This window comes from Perna viridis, chromosome 14 (genome assembly GCF_037379345.1).
Source record: "Perna viridis isolate PV_CMFRI_1.1 ecotype Kerala chromosome 14, ASM3737934v1, whole genome shotgun sequence".
NCBI lineage: Eukaryota > Metazoa > Mollusca > Bivalvia > Mytilida > Mytilidae > Perna > Perna viridis.
In genome coordinates this window covers 23,684,317-23,700,391 of record NC_142458.1, presented here as the reverse complement: position 1 = coordinate 23,700,391, position 16,075 = coordinate 23,684,317, and the positions used below count along the sequence as shown (strand labels likewise).

Genomic DNA, 16,075 nt, shown 5'->3' with positions numbered 1-16,075 from the left:
GCCAAGGTGAAGCTGTTTAGTAATCCGAGTGTTTGATAGAGTCCGGGTTATTGATTTAATTTTATGTGTATGGGTTTTTATTTGTCGTTTCCATGTTATTGTTGTGTGTTTCGTATCAATTTTCATTGTTACATCCTTGTCCCTAGGTTGTGGTCTTTTCGATTCCATTCTAATCCCGGTAAGCTTGATTTCCCTTCAGAGAATTGTTTATTACTGCATGTATATACAATGGATGTGTGAAATAATGTTATAAAACTTAATATACAATGTAACAAACATGATCAATATGACAAAATAACAGATTTAAGATTTTCAGTACTGATTTTCATTTCAAAAGTTGAAGTATATTAAGACGACAAAAAGACTTGCACATTAATTTAATCTATTTTTATGATTGTACCATTGGTTATTTCCTAATGATCATTTTTTAATAATAACTATTTACAATAGGTAAACATTTAAAGGTTAAGCAATACTCAAAACCAAAATTGAAAATGTAGAGATTCAGAAGTAAGGTGATACGCTTTTCTTGCGCTTTTGACAGGACGTCACCATGGCGTATCAATGTTTTTTTTTCATCTTATCGTTTGTTATTTTTTTTGTATGATTTTTATGACTGTTATTAATAAACCGCCATTCAAATTTAGTTAATGGAAAATTTCGATGCGAAGATCTGCAAGTTGTATTCAGTAAGAATTTCGTTTTGTTTTGTATTTATTGTACTCTTATGTTTTAAATTTATTTTTATTGTAGTTGTTATTTGTGTTCTCATTTTTAAATGATCGGTTCTGACAGACGCTTCGTTTATTTTTTGGTTTAAAAAATACACATTTTGTTTAACTCAGTTTTAATTTCTTCCGCAAATATTTGAGTGGGTTCTGTTTTTAGTTTATTTCAAAAACGGTCTTCCTAGATATTAGAGGAATTGTCCACGACACCTACATCATTGTCTGCAGGTTTTATTATGATCTATTCTTTGATTCTGATAACTTGAAAGGCAATTTTCCCTGTTGTCAAGGTGTCATGACTGTCTGTGTAGTTTTAATCAAGCTAGAAATTACGTTACCTATAATCTATTCTGAAGTTGGATGTTTGCTCTTTTATTGGACCCACTCAATCACCTTGGAGTCGTGGTACTCATTGATCCTCAAACCTCTGTCAAAGGTGTTCAATTCCTCGGTCTGGATAGTTTCATTGGCAGGCCCTGAACTGGCCCTTTATATAAGCCCTTTATATAATATCGATGCTTTATCTTCAATAAAAGACAGATTTATAAAAGCACCAGATGGCTGACTGTCAGTTTTGTTTCTTTGTTTGAAACATCTTAGAATTTGAGGTAATGAAACGCTAACAGATGTCAAGTCATTATGTTTATGACACAATATATTTCTTTGTTTATTATGAAGGGCTTTATTTTGTGCATTTGGGATATATCATCTTTATGTTGAGATATATTCAATAACATGACACAGTCATATTGCATAATGTTGCATTCCTAAAAAAGGATACTAAACAAATGTTCAATCAATACATTATTTTTAAGTATGCACCCTAAATATTTATAACGATAAACATATATCAGATTGCAGGGTTTATACAAATAATGATATACATAGGATACATGACATTATAATTTTATATTATATTATAAATGTGAATTTTGTCATTATGAGTAATTATAATTGTATAAAATCACTAACTATAGTATCCTCAAAAGTTTTTTTCGCTAGAATTTTGGCTCCCTGGATTACTAAGATGTGTGTATCTCTTCTCTTTTTTAGGTTATAAAAGAAAAGTGTTTATGTATTAGAAAGTCTTTTCTTTATCTGTCAATTTATCTGCCAATGGTTCAATCCTAGTTATAAATAAACCAAGTTTGATATCAAAAACACTTGAACTGTTTATCCATTTTAATGTTCGAATGCGCGAACGTTAAAGTCACATGATTTCACATTATAAAGGTCGTAGTATCTACGTTCTTCAAAATATTAATTGAAATTGGCAAACATGGCTACATGTCTCAAAACCATAGTGAAAATCGTGCTTGCAATATTGCCTATTATTTGTGCGATTCTGTTGACAATTTCAATAATGTTTTTAGTCATTGCTAACAACCAAGCAGTGAAATGGTCTGAATATGACATTCCGAAATGGGGAATGCGTCTCCATTATTACGCTACTATTTGGAAATCTATCGACTTTTCACAAATAGAAAATAGGACAAATGGGGGAACGTATTTGCAAGTTTTAAATCGGCATGCAGGTAAGCTACAGATATATATTACATCACTACAATATAAAACGTTTCACTGCAATTTCAAAACAAACGTAGGTCAAATCTACGAAGAGTAATCACCTAGTCATCTAAAGTTATAGCCTGACTTACCGGGTGGCCTTAGTCGTTAGACATAATGCAGGCGGTGTCACCGTGGAAGTCACAGCGGTAGAATGTGGAATCCCACAAATGGAGCAAAATAAAATAATGTCTTGCAACTTTGATAATTCTAATTTCGTTTTGACGTCATTAAAATGTTTTGTATATGCATATATTAAAACCTAGGGAATGCATAGATCACCAATTAAGACAAGGCCTAGACAGAAATACACTCAGTTATCCCGATAGAAATATTTTGATTGTATTACATACATAAGATGATCTAATATAGATAATTTTTTTTAAAAATCAAATAAGTTAATTTTGTGAAATTATTAGGGAAAGTATTAGTCTCTGGTTGATGTCATTTCGACCATTATAGCAATAAGGAGGAAGCTTGCCATCCACATAAAATGTAATCTTGATACATATCTTTTTAACCATTTGTGTGCTATGTGTTGACACATATCAGATGTACCGTTTTATTTTGTTACATGTAGTTACAATGTAGTAGTTTTATTTTGACATTTAGCCTGTTTAGTCTTTATCCTTGGATTGCCTTCTTTGATTTTCGCTATAATCTTGGTTTCTTTGATAAGTATTAGATATACTTTCATCATATTTGTTACACGGAAAGGGTAATGCAGTGTTCCTATTTACATTTGTGTGATAATTTGGGGCAATGGAATACTTGAAATTGTCAAACTTGGGGACATTTTGTATTGCATAAATGTAACTTTGATTGCGTTTAAATTTGTTTTATACCTGCAAACCACTTAAATTTATTCTTTGACAACTTTCTCTAGCCGGCCTTCCTGGTAGTTATTAAATTGATAATTTCAAACAATTACTATATAGACATGCGTGCACGTTCCATTTTGTCGCTATAGATAGCTCAACCATATCATCGATGGTAATTAAATTTTATTAACAAGTCTCTAATTTCTTATTAATTTTGATTTCAGAAGACTTTAAAGTCCCTGTTCGTGATGCCATGATGAAATCAATAGGACTTGCTAGCGGTGCTGCATTTTTCCTCACAGTTTCATTAGCAGTACATGCTGTTACGAAACAAAAATTGTTTGTTCTAATCTGTAATGTGATTTCCTTGGGCGGTTGTGGAGCGGCAGGTAATAAACTAATCTAATTCAAAATTGTGAATTGAGTGATCATGTATTTTGTTTATTTTATCTCTTTAATTTGGAACGTTTACAGTTATAGAACAGTTCATGAACCGCAAAAACTGTTTGGACCGACATGTCACTGTTGATTTCTACAGTTACGTTTAAGTCCACAAATCATTCTGTGAGTTTGATGAAATTTAAAGACAACTGAAATTATCATTACTTGATATGGAGGAGATACAGGATAAAATGTATTGATGCTATTCAAATATTCCCTAGCTCAGAAAAATCAATCAAATTAAACAAAAACCAAAAATCGAAGAAAATTAAACACCTAAACAAAACAGGACAACAAACAAACAAAACAAAACAAAAGCCTACAGAACAAAGACCCGCCAACCTCAAAGCAACAGAACTAACAAATGAGCAAGGACGATTATATTTGACAGTTATCGCCGATTTTACTTTCACCTGTTAAATGCCTTTGAGCATATTTTTCTCTGCTAAAAAAAATGGTAATACATGTTTTTGATTCGTTGCATTAAAAATTGATATTATTTTAGGATAAAAATAAGAATTATTAAATGGTTTTATGTTCAATGCAACATGGAAAATGTTTCACCTACATCAAGAAATCCAAATGAAACTGATTATTTTAAAATATTTTTTTATCTAATCTTTAATATGGCTATTTCATCTTTATTTTATTTAGCTTTTTTTACGGTGCAATCAACTAGGTTGTATAAAAATCAAATGAAAGAAGCCATTGTCGCTACAATTTTACCACAGTACACAATAAGTGATGAACAATTTCTTCTTGGATATTCCGTGACCAGCTATAGTGGAATTATAAATATGGTTGGGGCTGCACTCCTTGCGATCAATATTGGACTGTATGTCCCTTTTGGGGATGGTAAGTGGATCTGGCGAACAGAGTCAGAGGTTGCGCCAGTCAATGATGAAGAGAAGTTGTTCCAGAAAAACAACATGACAAGAAATGCAATTGCAGAGGCTACCAAAAATTCTATGAGCACGGGGTCTTCAATGAAAATTAAGGATATTAAGTAATCAAAAAAACGTATACCCATGGGATACCAGATTCCTACCAGATTCGTCTGTTATCTTTATTTTAGTTTTATTTGTTTGTTGTAGAGTACTATAAAGCAATGATTCATAGCGAAATCGCTCTTTTGTTACCTTTATTTTGAAGATGTCAATTGAATTATCTACAATTTATTGACAAATCGGATTGGAACTGAGAAAGTTTATTCACTGGAAACTTTCAACTTTTACTCTTGAAAAACAAACATTCAGGAGTTATTTTCTTTCAACACATATTTTTGGCTGGATGTCATTTTGGATTTTAAGGACACATAAATGTGGGCATGTTGACTTCGTAGAGATTCAGTAGATTTGAACTAGCGTACCACTGCAAAATGCTTAAATAAAATGTAAATCACGAAAAGAAATGAACAGTCTAGTAACTATTAATTTAAGAAAATGACCAGATAAAGTTGAGTGTCTCTTTAGATATGAATAAAATTATAGTGTCGTTCTTTCTTATCTTGAGCAGCGCATTGTCTTCGCATGAAAAAAAAAAATGAAAAAAATACCAATTGTTTTTTCTATAACTTCAAGTCATTTAAATTCTAATACGGTCTCATTGAGAAAAACGTCGTCACTAAGTGATTTGATATTGTGCGTTTACGAGAAATCAAGAAGAAGTTAGACTTACATTTGTACATTTATTTACGCGCACTTGTTTATTGTTTACACTAAAATGACAAGTGTCGCTAGTTGAGCTATGATTGCCTACCGGAGCATCCAATTTCATGACCGATTTTTGTTTGTTTTGTGGTTTGTATTTTTGTATTTTTGTTTCGTTTTTTAGCTATCTTGCGAGTGCTTTAGTTTATTGTATGATGCCTTTTTTTGATATCTTCATTCTTATATGCAACTAATTTCATTCTGTTCGCTTTATTTTATACGTAGATTGATTCTGCTTTTTTTTACAAATTTAGGCCATATTCTTGAATTTTGTTATCTCTGAATTGTCCTTTCGTTGACATTTTTTATTGTTCTTCTCTGTCGAAAGTCTATTAAATAAGCATTTGCTTTATTTTGTTTTCTGTATTAAATACGAGCAACATATGCCATTATATGATAAGTTTTAGGATCCTGTCCCTAGTTTTTTTTTTCGTGACACAAACTGTGATGCGAACTGTCAAAATTTTTATGGCAAAAAATACCTTTAAATATAATTTTGTATCAACTCTTATATACCCTTCTGATAACGCAGTTGTTGTTTCAATGGAAAGTGGAATCGCAAACTTCATTTTTATGTAAGAAATAAGGACATTGGACTTGAAAAAAATTGCAAAAGACTCGAATCGTATATATTTGAAAATTGCGTCATTAAAGTTAACTTAATCAAAATTAATGCTTTTTGACAATGTATCGTACGTAAAGTCGGGAAAAATGTGACTTAACTAAGAAAATACAGGCATACCTTAACATGTAGAACGATTTCAAAATCTGCCTTTTAAATTCTTTAGGATGTTATTTTTTATTTGCTTGATATCAAATATCGGTGTTTTTCATTATGTACTCGAACGACATTTTTGTTTTATAGTAATATTTATCGCCTTAATTTCTTTTTTCTTGGGTTATTTTCCAAACTTTTCCATCCTTAAAATTATATTGGATGCCGTGGAAGACTACGCAAGAAAATGGATAAAAGGAAAACAAAAAGACATGTCTTTTTCTGCCAGAATGGGTAAAGACTTCGAGGTCTTTAATTTTGAAACGTTTTAGGCCAATGAGTGTCAATGCTACTTCAGTTTTCAACGTCCTCGATGTAGCAAAAATATGTAGCTGATATTTTATTGAAATCATTAATGAACATTAGTTTATTAGTGTCAATTGGTTAAGTAACAGCTCATAAATAACATAATTAGAAAAGATCAAAGAAATTATTATCTCTGGATTTCCAAAAAGTAAGTATATTTTAAGATGCTATGTAAGGAGGAATGCAATAGAAACAGGTTAATTTAATCATAGAATAAATAAAAACAAAAATAGTTTGACTATTTGTGATGTTTTCTTTCTGTTTGATTCACGTTGTTATTTAAAAATGCATTTGTCGGTAAAAATTAAATAACTGAAATCTACTTTAATTTGATAATTATTTGTTAAAAAACCGGTGTTTTATAAGAAAGAAGGCAAGATGCTTTTGTTTTGTAAATAATAAAAAAAGTGTCAAAACGAATCCAAATGATTATCAGGACACTCTAAATGGAAGAGATAATAGAAGGGGCGTACAAATACCCAACCCAACATCTTCTTCTTTGTTGGGGTTTAACGTCCGAGCAGCAATATTTCAGCTATTTTCAGACGATGAACATGAAATGGATGATAAAATGAACATGAAATGATGATGAAATGAAAAAAGGATGAGACACAAGGATAATAGGGTCGACAAATTTTGATTGCCACTAGAAAAAGGGAGAGATGGGTAGGATCGGACAATTTAGCCTCCTGTGGCGGAGCGCAAAGTTTCCTACTCCTATCGAATACCACAGCAGGGTTCTCTTACGTGCGGACCAGTGCAAGTCCGGATGTCAAAAAAATAGGCCTGCAGCAGCGCTAAGCTTGTCGTAAAAGGCGACTAAATAGTGCTCAGAAACCTAGCCGGGGGCTAGGCGCTCTGCCCACAGAGCAACTGGGTTGTGTGCCCCGGGTGGTTTCTGAGCACTTTTTAGTCGCCTTTTACGACAAGCATAGCGCTGTTGCAGGCCTATTCTTTTGATATCCGGACCTGCACGGGGCCCCAAACCAACCGTTACGTACCTATAGACCTCTCCTGAAACAGATATGTATTTTTGAGAAAAATCATACATTCATGTCCCTTTAATTTATATGATTTATTGATATGTTGTATCAAGTTTCAGTTCAAATTTTGGTGTGTTAGAGTAATTTGATTCATCTATTATGGAAATTTTTTAACATTTCTGCATTATTTTCTCTACCTACATCATGACACTTTATTAGATTTTCTGATATCTATCTAAAAAGGAGTTGCATATAATGTTGCTAGACTTCACCGGATGATATTCATCTTCAATAAATACCGCTGGTGGAGCAAGATACACATACCTTTAGGAGCCGCTGATGTCATTTTCTTTTAGGGCGTTCATTTTGCTAGTAATTTAGTCTTATGTGTGTCGTTTTGTTTTCTTTGTCTTCAATTTGTTATTAGTAATCAATTTTATTCTACATTATGTATGAGCATTTTTGTCTGTTTTCACGTTCAGGCCGTGGTTTTGGGTTTCGACGTATTGACGTATTTAAACTACAAAACTGTTTTTAAGGAGGAGGGTTGAAATTTCATGCACCATCAATATTCTTTTCATCTCAAATATAATAACAAAATCAAAAAATTATAATTCATTGTTTTTTGTTTGTTTACTGTTACGTGTTGATTTCACGTATCTTGGCGCATTTTTACTACGAAATAAAACAGTCATATAGTTCTACTGTGCAATAAAAATGGGTACGGCAACGTCTGCTGGTAATTACAATTTTTCATTCAACACTCATTATATGAAAAAATCAATATACGATTTTGTATTGTTGCAAAAAGTAGCACCGGTTCACCCTTCTGGGATACTTTTTATTATTTGTGCAAATTATTGTTCTGTCTGTACTTTTTAAATTCCATTGTTTTTGCACGAAGCTGTTTTGTATGAAGTCGTTATATTCAAGTTTCCAGCTTATTTTATCAAAGGATTTGTCCCCTATGCTTACACCTGGTTTCGCTTCTTCGTCTTTCGGCCATCATTGCATGCAGTTATTATTCAACAAGAAATCTCATTTGTACAAATAAAGCAAGTACAAATGAAACAACAAAACTAAACATATACAAAGTAAGCAAGTAGAGAGGCAAACAAAAATTGTATGACATTACAGGTATTCAATACATTGAAAACCTGTCAACCAAACTCGGTTTTGGTTTTGACTTTGTTCCATTTTGATAAGTGTTTGGCTTGCCAAAGTCCTAAATATTAAACTCCACTCGGCGGAAGACATTTCTTCATTTACTAACCGCTGCAGCCCCGTGCAGGTCCGGGTGTCAAAAGAATAGGCCTGCAGCAGCGCTAAGCGTGTCGTAAAAGGCGACTAAATAGTGCTCAGAAACCTAGCCGGGGGCTAGGCGCTCTGCCCACAGAGCAACTGGGATGTGTGCGCCAGGTGGTGGAATGGGGTACCCCTGGCGTGTTACATGCTGGGGTTGTCAGGCTATAATACGGAAAACCTGACCGCAAACCATAGTGGTGCACCGTGTCGGGAAAGATGCCACGTTCCTCGCACATTAAAGAACCCTGCTGTGGTATTCAATAGGAGTAGGAACCTTTGTGCTCCGCCACAGGAGGCTAAATTGCCCGACCTTACCCATCCCTCCAATTTACTAGTGGCAATCAAAATTTGTCGACCCTACTGTCCTTGTGTCCCATCCCGTTTTTCATTTCATCATCATTTCATGTTCATTGTATCATCCGTTTCATGTTCATCGTCTGAATATAGCTGAAATATTGCTGCTCGGTCATTAAACCCCAACAATCAATCAATCAACTAACCGCTGCAGATAGGCCTTTTGAGATTCACGGCCGTCATTTTAATCATACGCCGTTAGACAATCGTATAACGCTATTCACGCTTTCCCGAGTTTGCACGAATCTTGTATTTTTTTAGGAGGGCTGTCTGCAGCGTTTTGAATTCTGAACGTCAGACGCTCTTTCAGAGCATGTCAAAATATATTCAATTTTATATAAAACAGTGTCTGGTTTAGACGGATTTTCGTATTGTTCGGGTTTTTGTTATGACTGGTTTCACTGTACATATGAGTTGAATACTTTGCCTTTAAATTTACAAACAAGATATAATAAAATTATTTTGTGTATGAATTAATTGAATGTATCTTGGCATAAAAGTATATTTCGACAGCTTAATTCAATGATTTTTCACTCACAAGAGTTCAATTAATTCCAAATACGTTAAGTAGTACTTTCTCATTTTAGACTGCATATCACAGCAACAAAACCGTTTATATTAATGTGTAAATATAAGTATTAAGATAGTAAAACAATTCATAAGTTAATTTATTCCAGATAATGGATTTTCAGTTCATTTAATTTCTAATAGAACAATGCTTTGGTGTATATCATACCCTATGATCTATAATCGCTCATCCTATTTTTGATTTAGTGATGAATATCGACACAATTTGAAATATAAAACGTAACGTAAAAACGATTAGTAGTAACACTATGTATGGGCAAAAATCACTGCTAAAAGTGGATTATAATTATTCATATTCTTATTAAGAGATAAATTTAAATCCACATTTATTGTACATGTAAACAAATATGACTAATTTGTTATGAACAGCTAAGAGTTAAAAACACATACATAAAAACCTAATGCAAGATAAATATACTACAAATAAAAAAGGTTACAAATTAAAATAAATCATATATATATATATATATATATATATATATATATAATTCATTGCAGACAACAGTGCGAGTTTTGTTTTTAATTTTAAAGAACCTAAGTGAAATAAAACATATCACAAATGTTGAGACATAACATCCCTCTTAGAAATCAAGAAATAGTTTAAATAAATTGAATCATTCTCCATAAAGTTGACTAGAGGTTGGTAGGAATTCTGGAAATTGATATACCCTCATTTGGTGTCTAAATCATGAACTGTCATCTCATCACTTTTTGGTCTTTCTGTAAACGCAGTTGCGATTGGTGCTTTTTGCATAAGAATTTTTACGTCTTTATCAGGCAAAACTTCGACGGATTTATTCCAAATCCATTTCCCTTCACTATACGGGACATAGAGCATCATATTAAATAATAGAAGACCACTGGCCACAAGAGCAAGTATACTTCCATAAATTACAAGGTGGTATCCAAGAGACATTGTGTTGCATTTAGCATTGTAAAGGTGCTTTCCATTCTTTGAAACGTCTAGATAGAGCGATTCTCTGTATTTCTTTGTTATGCACATATTGAAGTAACCTGAATACAGAATAATATTTATTTTTTTCTAATTATAAAGGACATTCTTTTCAATTAACGTTTTTAGTAAAAAGGGAAAAAATATCAAGATGCTTGTTTTGATTTGATTTTTTTGTCCTTTTTTGTCTGTAACTTAAAAACTGTAGCAAACCAGTTAGCTACTTTTATATTATACAATAAAAACAAATGAACTTTCTCGATTATGTTATAGAAAGTATCAATAAAAGAAAATAAACACACATAAACAAAACATAGTGAATACAATCTTATTTCTTCACAAAATATCCTGGTTCCCGGGACTACGTTCCAGGTATTAGCTACTAGCAATACACTCTCACGTAACATACTGAATATTGCGATCGGGAACCAGTCTATCCACAAAACAACAATGGTTAAATAGCTTTTAGTATACGAATTACAATGAACACGAAAAATAAATAATTATGATATACAGTTTAAGAGATTTATTCTGATGCTTACCTTAGTAGAGATATTAACACTTGTTAATAAGTAAGTACGTGTACGTAACTTAAAAATTTAGTCTACATGGAAGTGAATAAATATATATTAAAAACAAAAACAAAAAAATGTATCTTACAATTTTCCTGTATATTGAATATATCTACATACATCAATCTGAATCAGAAGCATAAACCAGTGATTTGAAGTTCTTTTCAGAACCTAAAACAAAAGGCTTCGATTGGTAGAAACCATCTAAAGTAATCAAAGATTCACTATATTAATATCACAGACGGTATAATACCTGCAGCTATCCCCAAGCCGCTGCCTAAGATGTTGCAAATGACAACAAATAATTTCTGCTTCGTCACCCCATGAATGATTGAAGACAATATTACTAGAAACGTTGCACCACCAATAATTCCTGCTGATCTGTACAACTGATTGCGAATTGGATTCTTCCAATCAGCTGTTAGCGAATAAGTGAAAAACAAATTATAATAAATTGTATTTTGAATATTATATTTGTCTTATGTGATATACTCTGGGACGTTTCTGACTTAAGGGACTCACGGCAGTCGATTGGTACGATGTCAATGAATCATACATGAATTCATTTTAACGTGGTATATAACTCACCTAAAACTTTGTGAAAACATAGGTTTCTTTTTCATATTTTATGACGTCATAAAGATTTTGTCTGCTTTGTTCGCATTGTTGAAAGCAAAGTAAGCTTTTAATTTCAATTACTTTTGCTCAATGAAATAGTACAAAACATACATACTGATTCTGTCCATGGAAATTGTATTCATTTATTTGTTCTCTTTTCTTTCTTTCTTTCGTTTGTATCATGTATGCTTTTCAGTACGTTAGACATGCACGTACACATCTGTAATATGCATTTAAGAATCTCCACGATGTAACTGGGTAGTTTTACTCATGAAAGTATTCTCTAAATGAAATTACATGTACCAATCCTGGATTCATTTTTTTGGTAAGGTGTCTATACAATGTAAGAATATTTAGGTTTTTGATGAAAATATATGTTTTTAATATTAGATTATTTAATTTATTTTCAACCAGAGGGAGTTTCTCATGCTTATCTCGTCGAGCGACTTTACCACGAGTTGAAAAAATACTTAATAATCTGTTTATCGCAGTTTTGCTGAATTGTAAGGTATTAGTTTTTTTTCATTTTCAGTTTTCTTGACCTAAATATGAAAGGTTTATAAAAGCTGCAACATTTTCTTTCCGGACTATTTTTCAGCGACGTGCTACGTGACGCCACGTATGTTGTGCAGCTGTGATACACATTTTTTACTATGACGGTCGTGTTTAAAATTTGTGGAATAATTTTGGACTTTATTCATTCTAATCGGGTAAGTTACTGTATTTAATCATTTTCCACTGTAGACTAGAAAATATTGCCACAAATTAGCCATTATTTCATACGCAGTAAACAAACAGACCGTTATTTGGATCGTCAAGTATTCCTACGCTTATGCTTGTATGTCACGCGGAGACATAAAAACTAGCGATAATTTTCATTCTCACTCGACTTGCGTGAGATTGAAAATTATCGTATAGCAAGATCAAGATTAAACAAAATAGCGATAAAATTTTCATTCACAATGCAATAATTTAGAGATGATACATATCCTTTGATTATCGAAATGTAATTATATACTTCTTAATAGTTTTAAAAGAACAATCAAGGGAACCAAGTTTATATCAGTAATCAACAGAATTTAATCCAAGGACAAAGACCACACATCGAAAACAGACATACACATCAAAGAACACGAAGTAACTTAAATCATTCATACAAAGTAACAAAAGCGAATGAGCAACTCGGATTCAACTGAAAACTAGGAATATAGCCCAGATGCACTGGTACGGTAAGCATAGGGCATTTTTTTTCTCAAAATCAGAATTTGCTGTTTTTAAACAGGCGATAAAAACAGTTAACTTTAAACTAATTTTAAGTCAGGATTTAAAAGCATACAATTGAAAATGAGTTTCATCTTGTAAAATACCTACTTTTCGGAATATCCATCAATACAGGAGAGTACTTTGGAACACCTTGTACGACTCCTTCAATAACACCTCTGTCCAAATATGTCCATATTGTGTGGAAATATCTGGCTTGCATTCCCCAACCAAAATCATCCTCGTAATTGCTCCACTCAACAGCAGGGTTCAATGAAATAATAATAAAATTAGAGGACAAAACAAACAGGGTGATATTAGCGACAGGTAAAAAAGATAAAATAATATTTAAAGTCTTCTCCTTGCAAGTAGCCATATTTCATTGAAAAAAAAAACACAATGTTCACGCTATAAATTAAATGTGGAATATGACATGCATCGATTTCAATAATATATATAGTATGGCAAAAATTATTGGCGTCACAATAACATCATGCAAAGACATGATGAATTAGGAACACAAATATTGCAATCCTATTCACTGTCACCGACGTGCGCATCGAGTATTTAGTTTATATTTTGAAATGATTTAATATGTTTTGAATGATTTTGTTTTCTTGATAACTGTTATTAAATTGCTTATAAACGAATGATGCTATTTTCATTTTCAAATCTAATTTATTAGATTCATTTTAAGGTTTGACGTATCTCTATCTTTATAGGTGTCAAGAGGTACACATTAAGATATAACAAGGTTAAACCACATCCATTTGACACTAGAATTTGTATAAATTAGGACGATATTTTTTGAATGCATTGAAAATATGAATATGTGACTTTTCTATTTCACACTGTATATTATATGTTTATATGTTTATGTTTTTTCTTTAAAATTCCATTTTACCTAAAGTAAAAAATTGTCGTGCTAGCCCCTTTTTTGTATAAAAGTTAACAACCGACTACCACATTGCAGCTGGCTGTTCTGACATTCAGAAGGGTCTATTTAAACATTAGATGTTTCAATACCATATATGCTGTATTCTAGAATTTTATTATTTTTTTTAGTATTAAAGTTTCATTGATATCATGTAAAAACTGTTGACAAGGGTTAATAAAATGACAATAAAATTCAGAATTATTGAATTACTTGTTTTAGGCTATACATACATACATGTAAAACTATAGTGTTATTGATAATTAAATAAGTAGTTTAAAATGTAGATATATCACAATGAGAAAGATTAAAAAGACTATTTTATTTATTTTGAAATTCCTTTGTAGTGATGAATAATGTTAAAAAATCTTTCATATATTTTTTTTTGTTAAACAACTGGTCTTCTTCGTCATAATTTCTTTAAAAAGTGTTTATTTAGTACATTATTACTTTCCCCATATGCACTTAATATTTTAAAAATGTGATGGACGATCTTGCCAGTTTTTTTGTTTTTTTGTTTTTTGTTTTTGTTGTTTTTTTTTTTTGTTTTTTTTTCATGATTCTAATGATACAATTAGTCAAGCAAAACTTTAAAAACGGTGTTTTTTTATACCATGTTTCACCTACTGCCTTATTCCTACAGAGACTGACACTTAAGACATCTTCAGTGTGTACATGGCCGAAAATGTCTTAAGTACTTTGACCTGATATTGATTTGAATTTAATTAAACATACTTTGATTCAAAATGATCCACTTAAAGCCCATTTGTAATTTCTATGAGGTCGTGACATTAAGATATCTGGCTTAAATTATTTCATATGTCGAATTAACTCTTCAATTATTCAAAAAAATAAGATATCGTTAAGACAATGTAATTAATTAAATAGAGTAAAACTATATCAACAAATGATATACTATTATATATAAATTAATAAAGTATTATAATATCAACAACCATGATACTGTGCTTGATAACGGACCAATATAAAACCCCTACGAATTAATAAGCAATCATATATTTGACAGCACTAGTTGGAAATATAACTTAAATTCAAACGCGTTCACAGAGTTGAATTCTGCATTTGTATGACAGAGCTATTATATTTTTTCTGCGTTTCACTGTATCTCTTTCCTTTCCTATGGAAGGAAAATCTACAAAATTATCGATAATCGGATATTGCATCATGCTACTACTTTCCACTATATCCATTCTAATGATAGCTGTTTCACTTAATTCAAAGGTTACATGGAGTGAATATAACCACACTTACATTTATGATAATTATAACAAAACCGGATACTACATATGTAATCTGTGGAAAAGTATTGATGCTGCGGAAATCGAGGGTGACAAGAAAGGAAATGAAAAGTACATACAAATTTTACAACAATTTCGGAAGGGTATGGATAGTTTTTCTCTCGTTTCAATTATTATTTCATTTTAAATTTAGTTTCGACCATACCAAATTAAATGCATATTTACGTATTTAATCGCTCTTTAAAATTACAAAATTACTTTCATATTAATGATTTGTCAGCATAGTGAAGGGTAATAACAAAATTTACAAACTGCTTATCCTTTAGACACTAGTCAAAATGATAAGTCAAAAAGGAAAGTCCGTGCAACAATTTGCAATGTCGAGGCCAAAACCGGAAAGATTGAAACCACTGTAATTTTCCATGGTACGAAAAACCAGGTTTTATATCGCGCAAGTCTCTCATCCAGTTTCCATTATGTGTGTATTACACAAACACAAATGAGAAGAACACAACCATAACTTATGATATAAGTATAACAGTAAGGTTTCTTACCGATATAACTTTATTGTGGTCTGATGTTTTTGAAAACTTTCTTTCGGTCAGAAGAAAATTTTTAATGGTTTCTTGTGATATCCACTTTATATTCTTTTATTGGGAATTATTTAACGATACATAACAACAAGAGGCTCGAAAATGGTATTTTGTGTTGTTACTAGAGATAACGTGCACGAAAAATCAAATTTAGATGCATCAATCACCAGTTATTTTACACGAAACATTAAATACACGATTCAGCTGATCCTGGAAGTCCGTGATAAAAGCCAAATATTTTCATTCAATAATATAACTATCATTTTTTACCATTTGCAGAGGATTGGAAGACAGGAATTCGTCTCAAACTG

At 31.8% G+C, this 16,075-nt stretch overlaps 2 protein-coding genes across 2 annotated transcripts; one reads left to right on the top strand and one right to left on the bottom strand.

The window, feature by feature from the left end:
* The first annotated feature begins 1,980 nt into the window (after positions 1 to 1,980).
* Positions 1,981 to 5,053, top strand: LOC148598697 (uncharacterized). Its single transcript, XM_088561955.1, has 3 exons — positions 1,981 to 2,263; positions 3,340 to 3,504; positions 4,211 to 5,053. Exons 1-3 carry the CDS (start codon positions 2,008 to 2,010, stop codon positions 4,564 to 4,566), a joined length of 777 nt encoding a protein of 258 aa, XP_088418081.1. The 5' UTR covers positions 1,981 to 2,007; the 3' UTR covers positions 4,567 to 5,053.
* Positions 5,054 to 9,800: 4,747 nt separating this feature from the next.
* LOC148598696 (uncharacterized) lies at positions 9,801 to 16,055 on the bottom strand. Its single transcript, XM_088561105.1, has 3 exons — positions 13,090 to 16,055; positions 11,354 to 11,518; positions 9,801 to 10,590 (listed from the first exon to the last, which is right to left on the bottom strand). Exons 1-3 carry the CDS (start codon positions 13,352 to 13,354, stop codon positions 10,247 to 10,249), a joined length of 774 nt encoding a protein of 257 aa, XP_088417231.1. The 5' UTR covers positions 13,355 to 16,055; the 3' UTR covers positions 9,801 to 10,246.
* Positions 16,056 to 16,075: the final 20 nt, after the last annotated feature.

What these genes read in the sequence shown, in the direction of transcription:
- LOC148598697 (XM_088561955.1), top strand. Translation starts at nt 2,008, where the DNA reads ATGGCTACATGTCTCAAAACCATAGTGAAAATCGTGCTTGCAATATTG. An exon ending in AGTTTTAAATCGGCATGCAG is followed by an intron (nt 2,264 to 3,339) that starts GTAAGCTACAGA and finishes TTTTGATTTCAG; the next exon opens with AAGACTTTAAAGTCCCTGTT. An exon ending in GGGCGGTTGTGGAGCGGCAG is followed by an intron (nt 3,505 to 4,210) that starts GTAATAAACTAA and finishes TATTTTATTTAG; the next exon opens with CTTTTTTTACGGTGCAATCA.
- LOC148598696 (XM_088561105.1), bottom strand. Translation starts at nt 13,354, where the DNA reads ATGGCTACTTGCAAGGAGAAGACTTTAAATATTATTTTATCTTTTTTA. An exon ending in ATTGATGGATATTCCGAAAA is followed by an intron (nt 11,519 to 13,089) that starts GTAGGTATTTTA and finishes ATTCGCTAACAG; the next exon opens with CTGATTGGAAGAATCCAATT. An exon ending in CGGCTTGGGGATAGCTGCAG is followed by an intron (nt 10,591 to 11,353) that starts GTATTATACCGT and finishes TTCTGTATTCAG; the next exon opens with GTTACTTCAATATGTGCATA.